Source organism: Chenopodium album, chromosome 6 (genome assembly GCF_948465745.1).
Source record: "Chenopodium album chromosome 6, dcCheAlbu1.1, whole genome shotgun sequence".
NCBI classification, from domain to species: Eukaryota; Viridiplantae; Streptophyta; class Magnoliopsida; order Caryophyllales; family Amaranthaceae; genus Chenopodium; species Chenopodium album.
In genome coordinates, this window is record NC_137839.1 from 4,908,022 (window position 1) to 4,934,415 (window position 26,394).

The following is a 26,394-nucleotide window of genomic DNA, read 5'->3' on the forward strand; positions in this document are numbered from 1 at the left end:
CCTATTTCCTTCCTTAAGCATGGCTTGTGAATGGATAGATTTGTTCACTTTTAAAGCACCTTTCATAGTAATTACTATAGCTGTATTGTTTGAAACTTGGAGAAGATATCGCGCTTGTAAACAAATCATAACTCACAAGGTAATGACTCGTTTGGTATCACTGTGATTTTCACTTTTACTGTAATTATTAATTTTGAAATTTATATAGTATAGTTTATTAAAAAAAAAAGTTAGTCGTTTTTCATATAATGTTGTTATTGTTATTACTCCCTCTGTTTCGCACTAATCACAAGGGTTGGTTCAAAGTTTAAGAAAATTATAAATTAGGCTTATAGACTTAATTTAAGTTATAATATACGAGTAAAGTATTGTTAGGGCCTGTTCTCTTCTCCTTATATATTTTCACTTATTTTAGATGTAACTAGTGAGTAGCGCGGGCGTTGCCCCAGGTTACTACTTTTATAGTTGTGCAATTATTAATTTTAAGAGCATCTAATAGTGTGTATGTTGTAGGTGTATTCAATACTTTATATTATAATATTATTTATTGTGTAAGATTAAAGCATAATTGACAATTAGTCTAGATGGTTGAACAATAACCTCTCTTTAAAGAGGTCAAGTGTTCGAACCTTCTCATCCATATATATGGAATATTATTGGTGGATGACATGGCATATTAAGGTGTTGAGTGGATGACGTGACATAATAAGAAACACGTAAGTGACGTGGCGAAATGAGGGAATCTACGTGGCTCATCCAGATTAGATTACATCCTCAGATAAAACATGGAAATATATAATTGATGAATCAGTGTGGAAAAATTAAAGAGCTTGAGTGCTGTGATTTTTTTCAAATTGTAGGTTGATGATACTTCCAAGGGAAATTGCAGCAGATTGGTTGGCAAGATGTTATCATTTTCTTACAGTTTAGAAGATCAAGATCGTTTTAGTGAGCTTCCTGATGACGTTTTACATTGTATCCTCAGACATTTATCATTGCGCGATGTTGCAAGATTGACTACACTGTCAAGAAACTGGAGAAAGGTGTGCTTAACCTGGACTGCCGTGTAATGTGTGGTAATAATCTTCCTAGACCCAATTCCGAGCAATGTGAACCATGTAAACAAGCATATGTGAGGAGTGTGGATCAGGTGCTAAATAACTACAAGGATCAGAATATGTTATCCTTTCGTCTGGTGTGTTGCTTTAATGAAAAGTATGCCGCTGATGTTGATAGGTGGATCAATCTTGCTGCAGCGTGGAAGGGTTTGCAGACTCTTACCCTTCAGGGGATAGGAGATGTTGAGCCCAAGTACGAGCAGACAGCAGTTGCTTCTTATCAATGTTTCCTTGATTTCGCAATTGTCTTATTTAAAAGGTTTGCATCTAGATTGTTGCATTCTGAAACTTGACAGTGGTTTTTTATTAACCAATTTGACTACCCTTGATCTACATCGTGTTACTCTAGAGGGGACGGCACAATGGCAGGCAATTCTTTCTTGCTCTTCAACTATTCAACGTTTATGGTTGAGATGGTGTAATGTTCCTCAAGAGTTGTGCCTTGGGGAGAGTTTCCGGCGCTTGAGCTGTTTATTGATCGGTTGTTGTTCAAGTTTGCGAGAAGTACAACTCAGTGCAAGGAACCTGAAACACCTTGAGTTGTTTGGTTCTGAAGCATTTAAGTGCTCTTTCTTAAATGTTCCTAGGCTAGAACGCGTGCATTTGTTTCACAGAGATGGAAACGAAGGATTTTTCAACATCCTTGCAGATCTCCCTGGCCTCAAATCTCTGTATTTACGAACAGAATTTCCTTTGGTGCGTGGAAATTCTATAAAAATTTGTATGCTACTCCCTCTATCCCTTAATTAGATTCATACTCATAGCATTTACGATTAAGGGACGGAGGGAATATTAGTTAATATGTCGAGTAGTTTACAATTTCCTTTTCTTTTCAGTTCCATGAACTACCTTCTTACAAAATATTTCACACGGTGTTGTGTTTACGCATTTACATAAGGTCAGATGATGGCAATATAGTTCCAGCCCTTCCTCGTCTTCTCAAAGCATTTCCACTGCTGGAAAGGCTTGAAATACAGGTAATTATGGTTAAACTTTATCTAGTTTTTGGGGTGTTTAAATAATATTTTGAAATGGTGTAAAAGTGATGTTAGTTGAATTTCTAAGAAATTTATTAATTAGAGAAGAAATATTATTATTCATGTTTGTTGCAGTTACCAAGATACTCACAATGTGAGTACTATGAACTTCCAATTCCTTGTGCCCATACCAATTTGAAGGTAATAACATTGTATTATTTTGATGTGTTGTGGTTGCCGGTTGCTGCCTATTTTTGCGAAGTGCATATGTGTTGGATCGTATGGTGCGTACTAAGTCTCATAGGAACACTTATGGATCTGAATCTTGGCGTTGGTCTTTTAACAAGATGTTATTATCAAACATTATACGCCAATATGTTAAGAGTTCGTTGAGGGGAAAAGCTTCATCAACCAATGTGGAATTGAGCATTACATAATCTCGCTCGAATAATTATTGGTTAAGTAGTAATAGTAATTGTATTTTTTATTTTGAAAAGTTATCGTGTAAGTAGGGAATGGCAATAGGTTTGGACCTTACCCTATTTAAGGGTATGGCTTATGGGGGTACTTATTTGTTCATTTGTAACTTTGTAAGCTAATTAATTGATTAAGTTATGAGTAATGCCATGTATATATTAGTTCGTGACAAAATAGTATTAGCGATAACTTGGTGGAGTTGGTGGGGAATTTACCTTGTGACTTTGAGTTCACACATTCGTGTTCCACCAATTACATTTGCTTGAGTGCAACCTTGTGTTGGTAGATTCCCTTCACTCTCAAGAGTTGACATGTGTAGCTAGGCTAACTTAACATGTAAGATGTGCTGACGGTGTTATTCACTAGCAATGTTAGTTGGTTTACAGTACTCACAAAAACCAAAACTTGATATTCGATTTATAGTCCCAAGCAGACAAGCAAGACCTCGATGATAGTTGATCACTATGGTGAGGAATTCAGTCATTCACCACCTTATTTATTACCTTGAGATCACAAGGCTAAATCTTCCATCTATGACACCACTTGGAGATGAAATTAAATGTCCGACCCGTAAATACCAAACCAAAAAACCCGTGAGCATGTCAAAGCTACTTGATAAAATTCTACGAGTATAGGAACTTATTGTCCGAAGCACAAGCCAGTTTTGTCGAACAAGCCCTTTCGTATCTCCCGCGCTTCAAGTCCAAACTCCCAACATAACCACAGTTATGTTATTACATCTTTCTAAATTCTAACACACCTTCTTCATCATTTCCTTGATTGAACCAACAATGGCGTCGATCTCACCATCTTCCGACGCAAAACCATGGGAGTCAATGCTTCCAGGTCCACCAGGCCGCAACAATGGCGGCGCCTCCGACGTCACCTCCTCCGGCCTCCTCGCCTTCGCCTCCGGCAGCTCAGTCTCTCTCATCGACACTCGATCCATGCAACTTCTCTCCGTCATTCCTCTCCCTCCTCCACCTTCTTCTCTCTCCTACTCTTCTTCTTCCTCCCCTTCTCTCTCCCCTTTCGTCACCTCCGTTCGTTGGGCCCCACTTTCTCTCCGCCAATTCGACATCCTCTCATCCGATTCTCTCTCCTCTTCTCACCTTCTTCTTGCTGTCGGTGATCGTCAAGGGAGATTATCGCTTCTCGATTTCAAATCTCGAGCTCCGATTCTATGGTTTGATTCAGATCACAACTCGCTGAAACTGGGTATTCAAGATATTTGCTGGGTTAAATCTACTCTTGATTCGTGGGCAATTGCCGCCATTACTGGACCTCATCTTTTGTGTTTGTTCTCATCTTCTACTGGGAAATGCTTCTTCAAATACGACGCCGTTTCGGAGTTTCTCTCCTGTATTCGCCGTGATCCGTTTGATTCTCGGCACTTTGTTGTGTTAGGGTTGAAGGGATTCTTACTTTCAGTCAAAATTACCGGAGAATCGGAAGACGGTGTCGTTTTGAATGAGCTTCAGATTCGGACTGATTCGTCGGAATTGGCGAAATTGGAGAAGGATTTGGGTGGTAATGGTGGTGGTGGGGGTAATAATAGTGCTAATACTTCTCCGACATCGGCGATTTTCCCTAATTATCCGGCCAAATGTGCGTTTTCGCCCGGTTGGCGGCATATATTGTTTGTGTCGTTTCCAAGGGAGCTTGTGGTGTATGATTTGCATTATGAGACGGCGTTGTTTGCCGCGAATTTGCCCCGGGGAGGGAAGTTTCTTGATGTCTTGCCTGACCCGAATAGCGAATTGTTGTACTCTGTGCATCTTGATGGGAAGCTTAGCACTTGGAGACGTCGAGAGTGAGTGAGCTTTACCTTGTTTTTAAGCTCCTATATTGTTGTTAATATGATCATGATTGGTAGTTTGTTCATTGTTTAGGTTGGGAATTTATATTAGGTGTAATTCAAGGTGAAATTATGATTATGATTGTTATACTTTGGATAGAGTGTGAAGAATTTTTTGTTTGAATAGGAGTGTTATATTGTCAATGTGGGAAATTTCAAATTTGGAGGTTACCTGTAATTTGGTGAAACTAGCATTCTAACCTCAAAATAGAAACGAAGCATCATTAGCAATTTAGCATATTTTGTTGTCAATTTTGGGTTGATGTGCATCGAGAATGTGCTGGGGAATAGATTGTCTTGGAAAGTTTTGTGCGAAAAAAAAAGAACATTGTCTTCTTAAATTGCCAAATGCCAATGTAGGTTGAATATGGAATTGCATTTGAGTCTCACATTGTGAAAAAAAAAAGGACATTGTCTTCTTTTATTTTGAATGGTTTTAGCTTGAGAGGAATAGATTGTTCTAGTGGAAAGTTGATGCATGTCATAACTCATAACTCTTAAGGAAGGTTAGAGATCTTTCCAATGACAATGGAATTTTATTTTTAAGGTCGAATATCTACATTTCGTCTATGCTTCGATGTAATCTTGTTCGGTGGAGTTGAGGCCATAGAGATTGCCTTATTAAGGCAGCCAGTGGCTCCCAAGGAACATTACGTGCCTATTCTGTATACTATAATGTTTTGTTCAATAGATGGTACAATCATATCTTATCCTATATTATAAGCGATTGCGGCTATGTGACTATTTCTTGTTGGAAGGAGTATAGGATAGAATAACTTGTTATGCTTATTGGTTTTATTGATGATCAAGGATCAGAAACCATGTTAGGCATTCTTGACAAAAGTTTTACACAAGTCAATAATTGATTATTAAATTAATCGTATATGGCTTGTTCACAGGAGAAAGTAAATAAGACATAGGATTGGACTGTAGGAGGGAAGAATTGGGTTTGGTCGGTAGAAGGACTCACATAGTGTAGATGTGGCATCAAAGGTGAGCAACTATTAGGAAACCATACTCATTTATGAGAACAGATACAGGAACTAATTGGTAGGTAATAATGTAATATGAAAAATGATTACAGAAGATTAAGTTAATTAACTGACCAGAAGCAAGTTCAAGCTAATGTGAGCTCTAGTAAAGGGTAAACTAGTGAAAGACTTTTGCGATTGATATTGTTATGACTTGGCTGTGTTCTGCATAGTGATAATTTTGGTTAGTTTAAACATAGAAATTTTTGTTTTCTGTGAATGATTAAAGATAGCCTTTTCCGATTAAGCTAGCATAATTTGATAAAAACATATCAGATTCATTCATGCCATCTTTGTTGTATTCACATCCTTCTTTTTTTCTTGGGTGATTTCATGATTTGGGAAGAATCCTAATTTATATTTCATCACAGAGGTGAACAGGCATATACGATTTGTTCAACACAAGAGTTGATGCCCTCTGTTGGCTCCTCTGCTCCTTCTCCCTCCATTCTTGCTGCTGTAGTATGTGAATCTGATTATGCTCTCCAAAATGTTGGCAAAATTTACTCTGATGTGCCTCATACTCCTTTTAGTGACGAGGACTTTGACAATCCTTTTGATTTTTGTGACGAGTCACTTCCTGCCTCAAAAACTCATTTGATCTCTATTTCTGATGATGGAAAAGTATGGAACTGGCTCTTAACTGCTGAAGGACCTGAGGTGACTCCCAAAGATATGTCAAAGTTGAAAGAACATGTGAATGAAAATGGATCACGTATTTCAGATATGAGTGCTGGTAATGACACTTCTGAGGGATCTCTGACAAGCCAAAGATCTGAACGTACGAAGGGAAGAGAGCGTTCATCTAATTTGACTGTCTATCCTGAAGACACACTATTCAAGGTTGGTCAGACTTTTTTTTACTATTCTTTTTCCTCGGATGAGTTAATTAATAATAGTATTATATTATTTTTTTTTTCTTTATAAGCTTTTGGTTTCATACAAGAATTGAGCCTATTGGTAACTGGCCAAATATTAGTTAAATATTAGTTATATCTTGTGATTGATGGTTGTTGAAAAGCAAAAATCAATCTGTAGATGGTTTGTCCAGCGAATGAAGCAGAAGGATGTGCTCAATTGTGTTGTTCAGAAACCGTAGATTTATTTCCAGGTTGCTCTATTGTTTACTAGTTACTTGAATTGGGTCTTATCTATTTCTCTCTCTCTCTCTCTCTCTCTCTTTTTTTTTTTTTTTTTTAGTATTGTAGTTTGGTAATGCATGATATAAATATTTTATTATAGATTCATATACGCACTCACATAACAATGAAATATGCAGATAATCTTAGTAGGACAGCTCCATCTAATATCTTCAACTGTGACTACGCTTGCTGTACCATCCCCTTCTTTGACAGCTACTTTGGCCCGTTAGTTTCATTTCTGATTATTCTCTACTTTAAAATGGATTATATTATTTATATTTTGGCATTACTGAATTCTGCATTTGTTTTCTCTGAAGGTGGTGGTAATCATCCTGCTGTGGCTGTTCCTCTGATTGCTCTGGGTACCCAAAGCGGTGCAATCGAGATCATTGATGTTTCTGCCAACGCAGTTACAACTTCCTTTTCTGTTCACCATGGGATTGTCAGGGGATTAAGATGGCTTGGAAATTCTCGGTTGGTGTCATTTTCTTACACTCAGGTAATAGAATGCATAATGATATTCATATATTAAGCTGTGGACTTCCTTGCTTATACCTGTTGCTGTCTGGATTAGTCAGATGAGGTGGCAGGCCTCTGCTTATAATCATTGTCCTCACTCATGGATTTTTGTTTAATGAAAAGAAAATGCATTTGGGTGGTTGCAGGCCAATGAAAAATCCGGAGGCTACATTAACAGGCTTGTTGTGACCTGTGTTAGAAGTGGTTTTAATCGGGCATTTCGGGTTCTTCAAAAGCCAGAAAGGGCACCCATTCGAGCTCTCAGAGCATCTTCATCTGGAAGGTTAACACTGAATCTCAAATCTGACTTGGCTATGTAGATATCTGCTCTTTTTTTGTGCAACTCTTTTCCTTTGTGGTTTAAATACTCTCTGAACAAGCAGGGACAACAAACATAATATTGCTTGAATTGCATTTGATTTCTTGTTGCATAAAGACTACCTTAGTTAGTTGTAGTATTATGATTTGATTTGAATCGTTGCTTTTGAAAATAGTAAGTTGCTTTTGTACTTTACAACTTGAAAATAGTAAGTTGCTTTTGTACTTTTGTTTGACAAGTGCATTTCAATCTCCCTGTCCCCCCCCCCCCAAAAAAAAAAACCAAAAAAAAAAAAAGGAAAAAGAAATATGTGCTAATGATTTGATTTGAATCGTTGGCTTAATTTTGCAGATATCTGCTACTTCTATTTCGTGATGCTCCTGTAGAGGTGTGGGCGATGACGAAGAACCCAATTATGGTCAGCTGTTAAATTCTTATATATGTTGGGCTAGTTTGATTCTTATTATCCTGCATGTTAGAAACTAAGATAAATGTATATTTTGTTAAATTTTACTTTTCCGCCTGAAAGTGTTTTTGTTTGCCTTTACTAGTGGAGTTGTATGATCCTAATTGCTTGCAACTATATTTCAGGATTTCTTATTGCCTTTTAGACGAGTTAATTTACATAGTTTAAATTAATCTTTTGAGGATCATGGATGAGTTCTATACTTGTGGAATATGAACATAATTGTTGGTGGGCCTGTAGAAAAATTAATGAATGTAAATAGCAATCATAGCATCTATGTTACTCGGACTCGGGTACCCATGTCTGACACGGGTACGTATCCAAGTGTCCGACTCGGCTATTTTGTGAATTTTTTTTATGATTTTCAACTGAAATGAAGTGTCCATGTGTCATACCCATGTCCGAGGGTCAAGGGTCCGACACGGGTACTTGAGGTAAAATGAAGAGTCCGAGTAACATAGCATAGCATCATGTTTGCTGCCTGTGACCCCTTTACTGGATACCTCACTTCTTCTCTAAATTCCTGCAAGTGTTTGAAACCAAACTAAACCCCAGGAATTCTGCAGAGTACATTAACATTATGAGTAAATACCGATTAATTTTATCATGTCAGAACTGATTTTTAAGCTAGTTGTAACTATATGTCTATATGATTGTTAGCAGTTTTTTCTCCTTACAAAAGGAGGAAACAGTTTACGGTATAATTAAAGAATTAAAATGTGTGGATTTAGTAACGTTTAGTCGTTTAGTGTCCAAAACTGTCAAGACTTGCAAATATTTAGGTTGACGTGTTCTTTATCCCTATGCCAATAAGTATGTGCTTGTCCAGGCTCCTAGAGCAGTTCCTAGGAGTGAGAGATAGAAACTTGGCCAAACAAAGGTTTTGAGAGAAGTAAAGAAAATGCTCATTAGAAGCCTATACCAGCTTTTGGTACAAGGTCCTAAATGAAGCTATGAAGCTTTGGTATTATTTCACTTTGGTGCCTTGTGTTCACTAATTCCTTTTTGGAGTCCTGACATTTAAACATTTGTTTACGTTAGTACCCTTTGATAAGAGTTTCATTTAAGCAATTGAGTCATGTGCCTTTATGGTGTTCATCAACTGGCATTCATCTAAAAGTTCACACTTTAACCTGTCCAAGCTTCCAAAAATTAATTCTTTCCTTTTATCTTTCTCCACATCTGTTTTAAAACCTTAGAAAAGAGGATATAACTTGACATATTTATAAAATTAACCAAAAATTAAATAATAAAAAAAGGAAGCTTGTATATTGCTTTTGTTGGAGCTTAGTCAACACATTAAACAAAAATCGTAGGAAAGGAAATTAGTTAAACTTGACTCTTTGTTGCGAAGCACTATAGTGAATAAAGTTGTAACTTTAGGAACAAAAAAAAGAATTACTAATAACACGGCACCAAAGTAGAAATTATATTTCAGATACAAATGAAGTAAATGTGAGCTTTGCTTTAATGGCTTTGCCCAAGAAATTTAATGCTGGCCCTATGCTGCTGTTTGTCTGCGTCATTTTTGACACAGCTATTTAACTGTAGTTCACATGCTCTTTATAGGATGAGGAGTTACGGGCGTTGGATTCTTTGTGTGAAAACCTCACCAGAGCCTAGAGTTTGTTTGTTTTTCATGGTGCTCTGGAATTATAAAATACCACACAAATTGACAATTCTTTAAATCGAGTGGAGTTATATGAACTTTTTTGTAAGTTTGTGTGAGTAAGTATGGGGAGACAGGGAGGCATATATATTTATGGATTGCAAGCTGGCTAAGTTTTTGTAGTATAAATTTGATATGGAAGTGAAAGAGTAAATTTTTTTTTTTTTTACAAAATTTAATCTGAAGATTGGCAAGGTATATAGGAGAGAGTTAGTAGAATGAAGGGAAGCATGTCAAGATGTCTAGTGTTTCTTTTCGAAATGCTAGCACTCTCTTGACCTTCAAAATGATTTTGGTACAATTTATTCCTCGAGATCCTTTTCTTTGTTTATTTGTCAAAATGATCTAGTTAATGCCTTTAAATATGTTAAATGTGTGTCATTCATTCTGCTGTACAGATTTTGTATTCCTAATTTTCTCAGACATTTCTATAATTTTGGTGTTATTTGGTCTATATTCTTATCATCTCTATTTCTTTAATTTTAGCTTAGATCTCTAGCACTTCCATTTACAGTACTGGAGTGGACTCTTCCAACAGTTCCTCGACCAGCTGCACCAACCAGGCAATCCTCAATATCATTGAAAGACCGCATTGTTGGCACGCAGACGGGGACATCATCTCCGTCAAATGATACTTCAGAAGAATCTAGTAAGCTTCATTTCCATAATATTTAAGATAAAGATAATATATATGCACTGCTAATGGCTATTTGCTCATGAAATCTGCTCTGATTTGCAGAGCCAGGGAGTTCTGAGGGATCTCAGGATGAGAGCTCTGAGAGTTTTGCTTTTGCACTTGTCAATGGCGCCCTTGGAGTATTTGAGGTCCAAGGCCGTAGGATAAAAGATTTCAGGTAAATATTATTTTTCGATGCTGTTCAGAAATTGTATCTGATTGATTTTGAACTTTGTTGTCTGATTTGAGACTCCTCTTTTTCTTTGGTTTATAATAATGTTACCATATTTGGTGTTGTTATTTGTGGTTGATGATCATTGACTCTAAGTTTTGTTCTAGTCACATAATATTTAGTGGCTTATTTCACTTTCTATTGCTGACTAAGAAGACCATGTATGAGAGATTGGCTTTAGCCTATCCTTCTACCAAGCTATGACACAATCTTGGGGAATTTTAATTTAGCATTAGGTTCATAGGAATTTGAGGGTTTCATCTTGTAAAACACGACTTACAGCATACTGAATTTGATGATCTTGATATGAGAATTAATGTTCTATCTTCCTTCTAGAGAAAATCTAGCTAGGATGTTATGTGTTCCAACTGTGATATCCTCTGGGAATTTTTATTCCGTGGGGCTGGGCCTTTCGTTCCGAGATAATAGTGAATTTCCTGCTGCTCCAATAATTAAATTACTTTGTAATTTCATCAAAGCAGAACGATATAGGAAGCAAGCAAGAAATATCACTATATCATCAGTATCTAATAAAGAGAAACAAGTATTAAGTCAGATTTGGGCTTGTGACGAAACAAATAGGTTTTGTAGGATAAAGGCTGACGGGTGGATCTCAAATGATATGAGTGATTGATAGGTCTCCCTTAGAAGAGTACCTATGACTTTCAACAATGAGGAACAGAGTTTTGAGAATTCATGAGAAAGATTCTGGCTAGAAGAGCATTATGCTTAGCGTTTTCATTTTATAAATTTTCTTAGCCTCTCATATGTGCTGATCCATTTGGACTTGGAAAATCTTTTGGATTGACTATATGTTGGGTTGCACGGCCCCAAATTTCATTTAGCCCCATTCTAGCTTCTAAAGTTTACTAGTAATTGCTGGATCATTTGTGAAAATCTTGCATGATCCCATCTTACTACTCTCGTGAGTCAGAAACTTAGAGCATTCTAGATCATTCTAAACTTTTGTCCTTTGTGAAAAAACATTTGGGAGCATTATGGTAAGATCATAAGAGGATCTTAACATTTCTAGAAGTTGGTCAACCAACCTTTGCCAGGACTTATTTGCTGACATACTTCAAGACTTCAAGTATAATATACGTGAGTTGCGCTTCATTTCACAACACCCATAAGAAGCCATACGTTACAAGCTTTCTTTAGAATGGACCCTCTTTGTGCACTACAAGAATACAATAATACATTCACAGTGTATTATTGCAGCTTTGACAGTTGAGTACTGATGAAATGTTCTGAGTTGTGTATTGTGTGACACTGAGTAGGTGGATTAGGGACCAAAATAGCTTGTGGTTACAGATATGAGGATAGCTAGTGCAATGTTCTGATTGTTAATTCTAGATGAATACTCTTTCTGTCGCTACAAGATTACCCCAAACCTCAGAAGCTAGTGCAGATTGGTTCACATGGGAGGGCACAATTATTGATGAGAAGAGAGGGAGAGAGAGAGAAAGAGTATGTGGGGTTGCAAGTGGGAAAATGTACCAGCTAAGGTATGAAGCAATTTTTAGGACATCCATATTTAGCATATGAGCCAATCTTTTAAAGGCGAAGAGAGCAGCAATAAAGAAAGCGGAAAATAGCCTGCAGTCTATAGCACATTTGTACATGCCTCTGCTAGTAATCTTCAGGTAAGGTTGTTTGTGTCACTATATCTTGCACTACGCAAACCTTGAGTCCTTGAGTGTGATGGGATCCTAATTGGCGTTCATGACTCTAGAGTGGATAATGTTGGCTATGGTGGGATCCTAACTGGCTTTCATGACTCTACCGTGGATCCTAACTGGATTTCATGACTCTAGAGTGGATCCTAACTAGCTTTCATGACTCTAGAGTGGATCATGCCCATGACCTGAATAAAAAAACCACTTATTTCAGTTGCGATTCTATTATTTTATGGTTTGTTATTTGTGGGAGGGGAGAATGTGTGAATCTTACTTAGCTACTTAACATATCTTCTTTCTAAACAATACATTAATATTTATCTAACAAATTTGACTAGCAACTTGCCAACTTTATCTAACATGATGTCAAATAACCTTGCCTTACTTAAGACATGGTGATTAAGGATGGAACAAGGCAAGAATGAGATGGTTTGGGGCCTTAAGTAGGAATCTCAAGGTCATTTAAGAACCCCAGGAAGGACTTGGATGCATAATTTTGTCGGGTGGAAAAATGATCTACGGACGCCAAATTTAAAGGCTATAATACACAAAATTGGAGCAATTTTGAATCTTTTAGGACCCGGTGAAAAAATTCACAGAACAATATGGGATGCATCCATGGGTCATATAATGTTGTTTAAGCCCATATACGGCCCTTATTCGGTTATATAAAGGCCTCGGGAGTCGGGGAAGCCCATAGCTAATACAAGAGATGTGTACAAAACAATAGTTTAAGGCAAAGCGGACGGTTCCGACCACTTTCCATGGGTAACACCTCGACCTCTTTCCTTTTCGCTGGATAAGTCCAAAATTGTCTAAAATTGAAGGCTATAAGCCTATAATACACAAAAACAGAGCAATTTGGGAGGTTTTGGGACCCAGTGTAAAAAAATCTCGAGATACTAGGGAGTACATCCCGAGGTCATATAATGACGTTCGGAACCATATATGATCATTGTACATTGTCATAATTGTGGTGGCCTTAAGTTGATGAAATTGGCGAAAGTTGTAAACTGGTAAATTGACTGTTTTAAGGCATAGTGGATGGTTCTACCCGCCCAATTGGACTCCCGTAGTGTATTTGAGTCTATGGGAAGCATCTCGGCTATATTTGTTTTCGGGTAAAAAAAAGTAAAAAATTGTCCAAAATTGAAGGCTATTATCCACGTTTTCGGGTCAATTTTGATTTTTTTTCAAAAAATGAACTGAATGTGTGGGGTGGTTCCTGGTGTCAATATAACTTGGTTTGGAACCATAAGACACCTATAAAGATGCCTACTAAGTCCCGAACATGAGTTTAGTTTCATTCAGTTATATAATGTTGCATTATTGTTGGTTTGAAGTAAAAGAGATGGTTCTGATAATGACAAACTTTGTGCAACACCATAATAACTATATATTTAGCATAACTTACTAATCAAGTAATCATGGATGCATAAATGTATATATAAAAAATGCAGTCCCTCAAGGTTTGATATGTGAAATTGTGGTGTTCTCTTGCTTCTCAATTCTCTTTGTCTTGTCTAGTTTAACACAGTTAGAAATCTATGCTTCCATGTCTGCTCCAAGTAATGGAACATATTGCATTACTTAACTGTTATTTTAACTTTTTTGCTACTGAAGTGTTGGCTTATATGCCTTAGATTGTTATATCTTGTATTTGATATTTTAATTCTCATGAGTGGTGTGTTTGTCGTCAGACCAAAGTGGCCTTCTTCTTCCTTTGTTTCATCTGATGGGTTGATCACAGCCATGGCATACCGACTTCCTCATGTGGTATATTCAACACATATTCCAAGCTATAATGATTTTAGAAGCAAACATTTTACTATTATGAATGGATACCTTTTTTTTCTGTTAGGTTATGGGGGACAGATCTGGTAACATACGTTGGTGGGACGTGACAACTGGGCACTCTTCCTCATTCAATACTCATAGAGAAGGAATAAGGAGGATTAAATTTTCACCTGTCGTTGCTGGAGATCGAAGTCGAGGGCGTGTCGCTGTACTATTTTATGATAACACATTTGCTGTATACGACCTTGTAAGTGTAGCTGAGGCAACTCACTGGAAAACAGATATTATCTCCGAGAGTATTGCTCTTTTTGTTTCATTTGAAGGTCTTTCAATGCAACAATGTTTATGGCTAACTTTATTAGGAAATAAGGGATAAGTGGTGAGCAATTTATGTTCAGCTTCTACTTACTTTGAAGTTCAAACCTACGCCATCTTCTTAAATTTGAAAATCAAGATCCTAATCATATATTTTTTAAGAATTGTAAATTTTTTCTAATAAATTGGTTATTATTATCAATTCATGTGTGAAGTATACAACTCATGTCTTTAAAGTCCCATTGTAAATTTTAGGAATTGTTATGATCTTTTTAACAAATTTTTTTTGGTACCTCTTGCTGCACTTGGTGATTGCAAGATTATAATTGCTTTTACATGTTACACCAAAGATAAGAAAATATTTTAAAAAAATATTCATGTGTTTTCTTCTTACTGTGCTGTAACTGAACTATTAGCTTTGTTGAATTTTCAGGACTTGCCAGATCCATTAGCAAATTCCATTGCTCAACCCCAATTTCCGGGAACACTTGTATTGGAACTTGACTGGCTGCGAACAAACAACAGTGATCCACTAGGCTTGTGTATTGCTGGAGCTGATAGTAGTTTTCGACTTGTTGAGGTTACTGTGTATGTTTCTTTCTATGTTTAGTTTGATACTTTCCACTTGAGCTCCTTTTAAATTATAAAGTCTATAAGATGGTAAGCTTACTCAAATTACTATTTGTTTATCATAATCCGTTTGGTGTAAGGTTCTTTTTGCACCCTCGCATGAACTTCACTTTGAATCCTGTCATAACTCTCTGCTACCTTTTGTTTAAATAAACTTTTGGCAAACTTTCTTTTATATACATATGTTACGTAATTTACAGTCTGCTCATTACTTTTCTTAAATAGTTTTTGACATGAACTCTTTGATCATTTGCATTACTTTGGACTCTTCTTTCCTTTACCTTGAGTAGGTCATTTTTTTTAACTGTTGCTCAAGTAAAGAGTTTGTTGACTGATATTGCTGAAACCCTACCAAGCTATAGATTTTGCTGTATTTATAACATCATCTACATTAATATAATTTCACTTTGATTATTCCCAAAATAATTGATGTTCTCCCCCCTCAATCTTTCTTTTCCTCTTGCAGAAATGACCAAAGATCTACACATGGGTCAATTAGGGAGAAGTTTCGGCCAATGCCTCTGTGTGCTCCCATCTTACTTCCTACACCACATGCCCTGGTAAATTATGATGATGTTTTATTATATTTCATATATATATATGTATTTTTTTTTTTTTAATTCCCGGGCTTTTGTTTCTTCTAGTTAAATCAGTAAGCATACTCTATGTTACATTGACACGGGTACAGGTATTCAATATTGGTACGGATCCGAGTGTCCGATACGTCATTTTCAAAAATTTAGGACACGGGGACACCGTCTTAACTTGGGACACGGTTACGGATATGGGCATATGGAAATAATTTTTTTTAAAGAAAATGGATACTCCGTAATTAGTAGTGTGGGAATTGGGGAATTGGGAATTGGGGAAGCCAGATTATCTTTTACCGCGTGAAGTGTAGTAGTAAACTTGTACTGTATGTGAGCAGTAATTAAATAATTTTAAGTGGGAAAAGGCTGTTAAAAATAAATAAAATATAAAAGAGGTGGGAAAAGAGGTGGGTCACGTGGGATAGATTGTGTAGAGGGGTTAAAGAAGTTGTGGGGTCAGATCAAAAGGTCAAATTCAAGGTTAAAAGTATCCAGTTGTATCCAACCTACCCCTTTTATATAAAATAAAAAACTTTTTATTTGGCCAAAAGACCGAAAGATCTGCTCGCGCAACCCTCGCCAGAAAAGTATACAAGGAGCTTCAATTATGTGTTTTCTCTTTCGTCTTACCACGAATATCCTTTTCAAAATGACATTGCCGTACCCGAGAGCCAAGTGGAGTATCCGGAACGGATTTCATACCCGGATCCGAGGTATGACGACAATTTTGCCGTGTCCGAGTAACACATAGCATACTTCTCTTATGGTATCAGAGTTATTTGTTGACGAATCATTGATGTTCAAATATATATATATATTTAAATGGTTTAAGATAGGTTTATGCTCTAGTCCCATGGGAGGTGTTTTGTCTTCTTTCAATTTTTCATTAGAGGTTTATTTGCATGCGGTTCGATGCACAAGCATGGAGCCCGCCAATTAAAAAAACCAATTACCACTCACATGTGTTCTGTACCACTATGTCAAGAAATCCGAGCATACAACCTAGAATTGGACTACTCACGCTTCTTGTTCTCGCCGTATCTGATTATAGTTCGAATCAGCTGTTTTTAAACACTACTTCCTCATTGGCCACGGATACCCTATGTAGACGATTGAATAGGACAACAGACGGTGTTCCATTAGTTCGCTAAGGTTTCCCGACCCCAAATTGGCCGAAATCCCTAAACTCACACAGGTTCTCTATCAACGGATATTTGTCATGTTGTATCACTGCTTCGCCGAGTGAATCCCGAACTATGAGTCCTTCAACAACAAAAGACATTACCAGAAATATAGTTGACAACACTCTAAACTAACATAAAATACAATGTCAACGGTTAGACGATTAATCGAAGGCAAGACGAACGATATCGAGTTCATAGATTCGACGTCGCGTTCGCGTCGTTCCAATCATATGGCCAGGTTAACATTCCTAGCCTCGAAGCTATGACACCGTCATATTTTCCGCCTTGCCCCAGTGAGATTTTTGTGTGCATTTCTGGCAATTCACACTACCTACATGAGGTGAGAAGGCCTCAAAGTTGAATAACTATATTATAGCTTTATATTCAACATTGAGTTGTCCACCTTCCCCTATAGAGCTTTTTATTGTACCCCTTGTAAAAATCTAGTGAACACCCAACTCAGAGTAAGACAATAATGGGTCAAAACTTGTGAAAATGTGAATATGTGATGATAACAATTTTTTTTGGGTGGAATCCAAAGAATAGGTATCAAACTACATTTTTCCACTTTTATTTTTGTGGGCCCCAAAAAGGGAAATACGGGGAAAAAGGCGGTAATTGGAAAAATAGGAAAATTTGCTGAAAGAGCCTTGAAGATGGGGAAAAGGTTGGGAATAATAGGGAGTGGGTTTTTGACACTTATTGCATCCAATATTCCAATACTATTATTGTGCTTTTTTCGAGGTTCGAGATTGGGATCGAGAATGTGGTGATTGCCCCCAGAAAAGGATGATGTGATGGGGGGACGGTTTGTGTTAAGGGTAAGCAAAAAATCAGGGTACCTTGAATCAGAACCGAAACCAGAACCTATACAAGAAGTTCCGATTCCGGGTAACAAAATGGAGAACAACAGGTTTCGGTCACTGTAGGGTGCCCTGTAACCTTAGACTATCTCCAATGATGAGACTCAAGTTTGAGTATTGAAATACAAAATGAGTTGTTTTTTTTACCTCCAATTCTCAATTTAGCAACTCATCCAATTCTCAATTTAGCAACTCATGTGAAATCTAATTTCACAATGGCGAGACTTTCTAAAAATATACAAATGTCACTTTCAATTTATGGCCCGCCAAATCCATTTCTTATTTAATATCAAATATTATAAGATTAAAAAAAAAAAAGTAAAACTTAAACAAATTACAAAATATATTATAATATTGACAAGGGCCTTACAGTCTTACACTTTTGTCTCAAATGAGACTCAAAGTTGAGTATCTAAACTTTAAGTTTAGATACCAACTTATTGGTATACATTGCAAAAAATACTCTCTCTCTCCTAAAAATACTCACTTGAGTCTCACCATTGGAGAGGGTCTTATAAAAGTATCACTTAACTTCAAATTATTCATCAATTCTAACTTATTTTATAAATAATAAATATCAAAATTACAATCATAAATATGTGTATTAAATTTGTTAGACAAATACTATTAGTTTGTTTTATTTGCGAGCTGTAAACATTGTAAATTAGTGACCAACCAGCTTTTTGTTAACACTGTAGATCCGATTCTAGGGGTGAAAGCTCGGTTTTCCGTTTGGTTTTTTGCCCAAACCGAAACCGAACCACCATAATTCGGTTTCTTGATTTTGCAAACCACACCGCACCACTTTAGCTTTGAAACCGAACCAAACCAAACCACCTAAATTTCGGTTTTCTTAAAAAAAACCGAACCACACCGAATTTTCATATCAAACATCATAAACATTAAATTTTGCAAAAAAAATCCAAACCAAAACACACCAATTAAAACCGAACCAAGCCAAACCCATTTATACAAACATAATTAAACAAGTTTTAACCCAGATTCGCAAACATTCCTAGACATAATTACTATAATATCGAATTGCTATAATTTCGAAAAATTTAAGATAAAACCCTAATTTCATTGAACTAAAAATTGGAATAAAAATCACCGAAATATCAAAAAAAATTGGACAAAAATTAGTAGAAAAAAAAAACACAAACCAAATTAAAAGAAAGAAAAAGAGGACAAACCTCACATTCCACCGAAAAAACGTCGAATTTGGGTTTTTAATGGTCAAATTCGACCATGAAAACTTTAAATCTAGAGTTTTCATAGTCGAATTTGACATGAAAAACCTTTAGTTGATGGTGTTCGAAATCAAAACCTTTCATTTAGTTGATGGTGTTCGTTAATGGTGAAGCGAATTCGAATTTTATTAATCAAAACCTCGATGTTTTCGTTAATGGTTGCGAGGAGAGACAAGAAAAACGAAAAGAAAAGAGGAGAATGAGACAATGAAAGCGAAGAAGAGGAGAGAGAATGGGCAATTGGGCGGAATCCGGGAAAGAGGAGAAGAGGAAAGGAGAGAGAAAGGGTGGAAAGAGAGAGAGGGAGGCTGAGAGTGATTAGGGTTTCTTTTTTAGCTTTATATACCTAGGGTACTTTAGTTTTGGGCCAGGGGTTATGTAGGGTTGGGCCTCTAATTCGGTTTGGTTCGGTTTTGTTCGGTTTTTCATTTTCCCGAACCGAAACCGAACTGAAAACCGAATTTCATATTTTTTTACACCGAAACCAAACCACCATCCCAAAAAACCGAACCACATTCCTTATTCGGTTCGGTTTGGTTTTACACCGAATTTCTTTCACCCCTATCCGATTCGGTTCCCAATTTCCGAGAACCGGTACATCGGTTCCACTTCCCTCTTATGCTCACCCTTAGTTTGTGTTGCTGGTGATGATGGAATGAAGTAATTGATTGTTTTCATGAGATAAGATATGATACTTACATTACAAACATGATGAATAGTTTGTTCAAATCTATCAATCAACCCATCACATCACATATGTGAATAGTAATATGATTATCCATAGTTACTATTGTCAAATCAATCATCACATCATATCATGTATTTTTTTCCATTATTATTGTCAAATCACATCACTATTATGGATATATGACATCAATTTACCTATATTACATCACTTATATAACATAATTATACTTTTATGACATCATTATTGTCAAGTCACATCATATTATGATATCACATCATTATAAATATAATTACATAATATGATATCATTATAGTCAAGTCACATCATTTTAATGACATCATTATAGTCAAGTAACATCACTTCAACATATTCATATGACATCATTATAGTCAAGTCACGTAACATTATTACACTTATATGACTTCATCATCTTTCAAAATTTCATGAATTTCAAAATAGAGTCAGAACTCATTCTTGATACTCTATAGACATCTATATAGACATCGATATCAGTGTCTTATAGTTTCAAATTACCTTATATGACCCAAGAGTCACCCCACACATTCTGTTCATTTTTTGAAATTTTTTTCAAATTTGACCTGAAATCATGGATCTTAATACAATTTTCCACTTTTTTAGCCTTCAATTTTGGACAATTTTTCACTTTTTTGATCTGAAACTAAATATTGCCCAGATGCTTACCATGGATCCTAATACACCCCGGGAGTCCATTTAGATAGATACAACCTTTTAATATGCCTTTAAATGGTAAATTTACCTGTTTACAACTTACACCGATTTCTAAAACTCAAGCCTACCACGGACATTTATGACAAGATATAATGGTCATTTATGGTTCCAAACGACACTATATAACCCCGAGATTTATCCCCAAGTATTTCAAGACTTTTTCGACATCGGGTCCCGAAACCTCCAAAACCTCAAAAAGCGTGGATTAGCCTTCAAATTTGGACAATTTTCCACTATATTTGACCAGGAACTAAAAATTGCCGAGATGTTTACCATGGTCCCTAATAACCTCCGGGAGTCTAATTGGGTGGGCGCAACCATCTAATTTGCCTTTAAACGATCAATTTACCTCTCTACAACTTACACCAATTTTATAAACTCAAGTCTACCACGGACATTTATGACAACATATAATGATCATATATGGTTCCAAACGGCATTATATGACCCCGAGATGTATCACCTAGTATCTCAAGACTTTTCGACATCGGGTCCCGAAACCTCTGAAATTGGCCAAAAACGTGTATTATAGCCTTTAATTTTGCCAATTTTTTACTTTTTTTTACCCGAAAACAAAAATTGTCGAAAAGCTACCTATAGACCCTAATACTCTCCGGGAGTCCAGTTGGGTGGGTGGAACCATCCAATTTGTCTTTAAGCATCCAATATAACCCGTTTTCGTACACGCCTCTTGCATTGTCTATAAGCTTTTACGGGGCCTTTACGTAGGCGAATAATGGTCATATATGGGTCGAAACAATATTATATGACCCTGGTCCATCCCATAGTGTTCCGTGAATTTCCGACACCGGGTCCCGACACCTCCTAAATTTCTCCGATTTCGTGTATTATAGCCTTCATATTTGGCTTCCGTATATCATTTTTTCACCCGGTGAGATTATGCATCCGAGTACTTCCATGGGTTCCCAAAAGGCCTTGAGAGTCATAAATAATGCGTGGAACCATCTCATTCATCCTTAATCATCCTGTCTTAAGGGCACGGTCCTTAGGAGTCATAAATAGTGCCCGGAACCAAGTATGCCTTGTCCTTGGTGCACATGTCTTGTGCACATGCCACATGCCACACGCCCCCTTGCACCATCCAACATCCCAACACTTAGGCTTTGTGACCTATTTTAATCCCGTACTTAGCATTTTTTAGCATATAAGATGCATCGCTAATCTCGTTTTCCAAAATATACTACCTCTTTTAAATATTAATTACAACTTTGGAATATTTTATATCTACTAATAATACCCCAAAGTTGCAACTAATATTTAACAGAGGTAGTAGGTGTTTTTAGGGAATAAGGTGGTGGGAGGACAAAATGAAGTGGGATATAGGGCTGAATCTTAGTGGATGTGGCAACAAAGCCACTCTGCTACTTATATCTAAAGTGATAGTAGCAAAGTTTCTCCTGTTTTATGAAAAGCTTTCTACAAATACAGTGAGTGCACTACACTACATATGAACTATACAATGTGTAGCTAGAGTCTGGAAATTATTTTGTCTTTCATATTAGTTTGAGTGTTTGAGTGCTCAATCTAGTAGTGCCAAGCTTTTTCCAAGATAGTGACCGTGAATCTAGATTGACATTTATTGTAATACATTAATGACGAAGATGGAAGTGCATCCAAACAATTTTATGTACTCATTTAATTATTCTCTCTTCAGGCATTGCGAATGATTTTGCAACTGGGTGTGAAACCTTCTTGGTTTAACACAAGCAGTATAATGATTGATAAAAGGCCACACCATATCCCAGGAACTCCAAAATCAGCAGGTGATCTCCGCAGTTACATTATTGACACTCCACCTATTGGTGATGTTGCGATCCCAGAAATGCTTCTCAAAGTGTTGGAACCCTATCGTCAAGAAGGTGCTTCTATATATATTCAGTCGCTACTATACAGTTTTTAGTTTTAAGTAGGCTTGTCAACAATTTTTAATCATGCGTGAATGTAGTTTATTCATGGCTTCTTTTTTTTTTTTTTTTTTTTTTTTTTTTTTGACGAGACTATTCATAACTTCATTTTTCTTATTATAGGGTGCATTCTTGATGACGAGAGGGCAAGACTATATGCAAAGATAATGTATAAAGGTTCTGCTGTGAGGCTTGCCTTTGCTGCAATGATCTTTGGTGAATCATCTGAGGCACTTTTTTGGCTACAGCTTCCTCGTGCACTTAACCATCTTATAAACAAGTCACCGATTAAGCTGCCTCAGAGAAAGTCTATGCCAGATCCAGCTCCACAGGTTGATGAAGCAGCCCTTCTGACTGAAATAAAATCGGGTGGTAATTCATTGCCTGGGTCAGAGAGAAGAGAATCACTGGTAAATCATATGTATATTGTGCACTACCACTATTATAGGAGGTTGTTTTATTTAAAAAGTTTATGTTTGTAATCTGGATTCATTTTGCTGTAGAGTCAAGGCCAGCTTAGATTAATGGCCTTTGAGCAAGAAGAATTGTGGGAGACTGCTAACGAACGAATACTTTGGCATGAGAAACTGAATGGAGAAGATGCTATCCAAAACCGTGTACATGAGTAAGTCTTTGCTGTTTCTAATTTTATTAGATTTATTATTATTTACAAATCAAAAATATTAAATAAGGTAGCTCTCAGTTGTTCAAAACACAATAACTGTTAGCTAGTCCAGATTTAATGGGCAGATCTAATGTTTTGGGCACTGTAGAAGCCTTTGTGATAGCTTTGTAATTTTTTCTTAAAAGAGAAGACACTTAAAAGAAAAGTACTCAGGCTCCTAGCTTACAACTATGTTTTCAGAAATTTCATAATTTCAACTGTCACTGTCTACCCCAGCTATCTCTCTTTTTTCATATATAGTACTGTTCAAACCACGTTCCTGGCTACCAATTGTACCTTGTTGATACATTTAACTTGGTTTAAGCCAATGATAATGCATACATCTATTCTAATCTCTTTGGTATTATGGACAGTCTTGTCTCAGTTGGAAATTTAGAAGCTGCAGTCAGTTTATTACTATCCACTTCCCCTGAAAGCAATTACTTTTATGCAAACGCGCTGCGTGCAGTTGCCCTTGCTTCTGCTGTGTCAAAGTCTCTTCTTGAACTTGCTGTTAAGGTATTGCAACAGACTCGCATTGAATTAAACTGTATGTTTCCTATGGGTCTATGTGTACTCTAATCATTGTCACCTTTATCTAGGTTGTTGCAGCTAATATGGTAAGGACAGATAAATCATTGTCTGGCACTCATCTTCTTTGTGCTGTTGGAAGGCATCAAGAAGCTTGTTCACAGGTCAATTTTCTCCCCTTCTTAGGGTAGCTATAGAAGGGTAAAAAGGAATAAAACTGTGTATGGCTGTAGCCTGTGCACATAATGTCTGCTTTCTCATATATGCAATGCTGTCCCTTTTTCCTCATCTATAAACCCAAATTAATTTGAACCAAACTCAGTCAAGAAAAGTGGGATGGGGGAAGTAGGAGGACCACTTATTGCTGTGCTTCCTCATATTCGTTCCTGTAGGCTTCTATATGACTCTCAGGTTGTCTGACTGTTCTATGCTGTGTGGCTGCGGCCCATGAGACCATGATGATATTACTGTGCAGCAGTTAAAAATATAATTACCAATTTATCACTGTTATTTTGCAGTGCTTCAGAAATACATGAAATAGACTTCTGTTGCTGCATTTCCAATAGGACTTATGCAAAAACAATTTTACCTCTAGTATACTAAGTGCATTAAATCAAGAGGAGACAAGTGCTGCTCGAGTGTAGCTTATTGCAATACTGTTTGTGCTCTGTGGCTGTTATTAAGTTTTGGTTCAGAGAAATATAATGCGTTGCTTCTAAAATTTGTGTGATGATCAACTAAAAATCTAAGCCAAATTGGAAGATTATGTTATGACTCATGTGGGATTTTGGTGCTTTGCCAGGAAATTCTCCGTTTTCTCATCATTTTCTCAGCTTATAATCTCTATATATTGTCTAAATGAAGAAATGTCAAGAAATGCCTCAAACTCAATCACTCAATCAAATCCTTAATCCCATAAGAAATGCCTCAAACTCAAGATTTAAAGTTTTTTCCATTTTGTGATCATTTTGAATTGAGAATGTTTTTTTGTACCTGTTGGAGTGTAAGACCAGTTTTGATATTAATTTGGGAATCCTCTCGAGCTACACTGTAAGGCGCAATGTGGTGTAGAAATACTGATTTAATTATTTGTTACACTGAAGTTTATCTTATCCTTCACTGCAGCTACAAGATGCTGGATGCTGGACTGATGCTGCAACTTTGGCTGCAACACATTTAAAGGGTTCAGATTACTCAAGGTCTGTCTCTTCTCATATCACATGATTATTCTATGATGCTCAGACTCAGATTCAAGTGTCAGATTCAAATATGGATCTAAGTTTGATTTGAATGTTTCTAATTCTGAAGATTTGCAGACACAATTGTTCAAAGATTTGATTGGGCCGTGAGTGCGTGACACACAATTAGAATACTTATACATGTATATAGGAGTAGAAAAGTATCTATATTATTACCATACTTGAGCTGGAATGATGAGTCATAACATCACAGATTTATTATACCATCATACCATGACAAGAAAATGCCTGAAACTATAATCTGTATAACCAGTGTTGGTTTGACTAGATTACCCCCCCCCCCCCCCCCCCCAAACACCCCTCCCCTCTCGCTCCAGTAGAGATATAGTATCTTATTATCTTATCTATGGACATATTGTAGATTGAGTTCAATTTTTTTTCTTCTGAAAAGTAGCTCTCATGACTCATTTATCACCTAGCATTTGCAGTATATATAAAAATTGGCAGTTCACTGACTCACTGTCTTCTTTATTTTAGTTGTTGCCTAAGAAAGTTTTCCAAATCTTACTACATACAAATGCTCACTTGCTTGTTTCTTTTCTGTGATACACTAGGGTATTGCAAAGATGGGCTGACCATGTGCTTCACACAGAGCACAATCTCTGGAGGTATGGCAATGGTTTTCTTCTTATCGTATATTGTCTGGAAAAAGTCATCACTTTTCTTAAAGTAGTTATGGCTTATAATGGAATATTTTACTTTGTCTTGTTGGATTTTGTGATAAGGAGGAACCCAAAAAAAAAAAAAAAAAAAAAAAAAAAAAAAAAAAAAAAAAAAAACCGATTATGTAAAGTGGGAATTTATTGTTAAAATCTTTTCCTTTTCTTAATCATGACGACCAGAGGTTGGGACCTTGTGACAACTAACTCCAAATGCAGGAAACATCTTATCTTTCTCATAGTGTCCTGCCTACAACTACATGAGCTAATACGCAGCTATGTTCATTTCAGGGCTCTGATTTTGTATGTTGCTGCTGGTGCATTTCGAGAAGCTTTAACTGCTCTTCGTGAAGCCCAACAACCAGACACAGCAGCCATGTTCGTTGTTACTTGTCGTGAAATTCATACCGATATTATTGCTAATATGGAGGACACAGAACAAGGGACTGAATCATCCAGTAAAGACCAGCTTCCAATCTTGCCTGAGCTTAGTTTGGAAAATGAAGAAGTCATTGCCGCGTATGAGCTATATGGGCAGTATCAAAGAAAACTGGTCCATTTGTGCATGGATTCACAGCCTTTCTCGGACTGAACACTAAGAAGTTGGGCAACACTTAATTATAAAAGTTTAGTGGCCTAAGCTAAACTCTAGATTAATTTAAGTAACAATTTATGTATTTATTTATTTATTTATTTTATATATAGCAAAAAAAATTAATACTCTCCACTAGAGTATTTTTGCAAAATTTTGTTGATACAAGTCTGTAGACATAAATTAACGGTATTGGATCAAAAAAGGGTATTGGATCAAAAAGTCAAATTACTGACTTGATAATATTTTAAATTTAATTGAAATTGAAGTATTAACTTGGGTGAAAAAAAAAAAAAAAAAAAAATTAGCTTAAAATTTTAAATTTCACTTAATCTGAATGGTGAGAAACTTCTATGATATTAATGTGCATTTTGCCTTTATTACTAACAATTAAGTTCAGGTCAAAGGCAAAATGCACATTAAATCATAATGTATCACCTCAATAAACAGAATTTCTCGTCTTCTCAACCTCATTTGGATGAGAAAATTGAACTTGAAGAAGTAATTACTCTAAGCTTTATCCTTTAAGATGAT

The 26,394-nt window shown here is 36.4% G+C and overlaps 1 protein-coding gene across 1 annotated transcript; it reads left to right on the forward strand.

Annotated features, from left to right (window-relative positions):
• The first annotated feature begins 3,239 nt into the window (after nucleotides 1-3,239).
• Nucleotides 3,240-26,394, forward strand: LOC145635670 (uncharacterized). The gene is made up of 20 exons (XM_081686996.1): nucleotides 3,240-4,385; nucleotides 5,833-6,304; nucleotides 6,741-6,828; nucleotides 6,921-7,102; nucleotides 7,269-7,405; nucleotides 7,793-7,859; nucleotides 10,063-10,225; nucleotides 10,316-10,430; nucleotides 13,864-13,939; nucleotides 14,025-14,207; nucleotides 14,709-14,863; nucleotides 15,372-15,465; nucleotides 21,906-22,110; nucleotides 22,279-22,565; nucleotides 22,659-22,780; nucleotides 23,194-23,338; nucleotides 23,422-23,514; nucleotides 24,476-24,549; nucleotides 25,164-25,217; nucleotides 25,560-26,394. The coding sequence occupies exons 1-20, from the start codon at nucleotides 3,364-3,366 to the stop codon at nucleotides 25,858-25,860; spliced, it is 4,035 nt and encodes a 1,344-aa protein (XP_081543122.1). The 5' UTR covers nucleotides 3,240-3,363; the 3' UTR covers nucleotides 25,861-26,394.

Bases quoted from the DNA above. Each gene is read 5' to 3' on its own strand.
- LOC145635670 (XM_081686996.1), top strand. From the start codon at position 3,364: ATGGCGTCGATCTCACCATCTTCCGACGCAAAACCATGGGAGTCAATG. The intron at 7,860-10,062 runs GTCAGCTGTTAA...CTTTAATTTTAG, and splicing joins TGACGAAGAACCCAATTATG to CTTAGATCTCTAGCACTTCC. The intron at 23,515-24,475 runs GTCAATTTTCTC...CCTTCACTGCAG, and splicing joins ATCAAGAAGCTTGTTCACAG to CTACAAGATGCTGGATGCTG.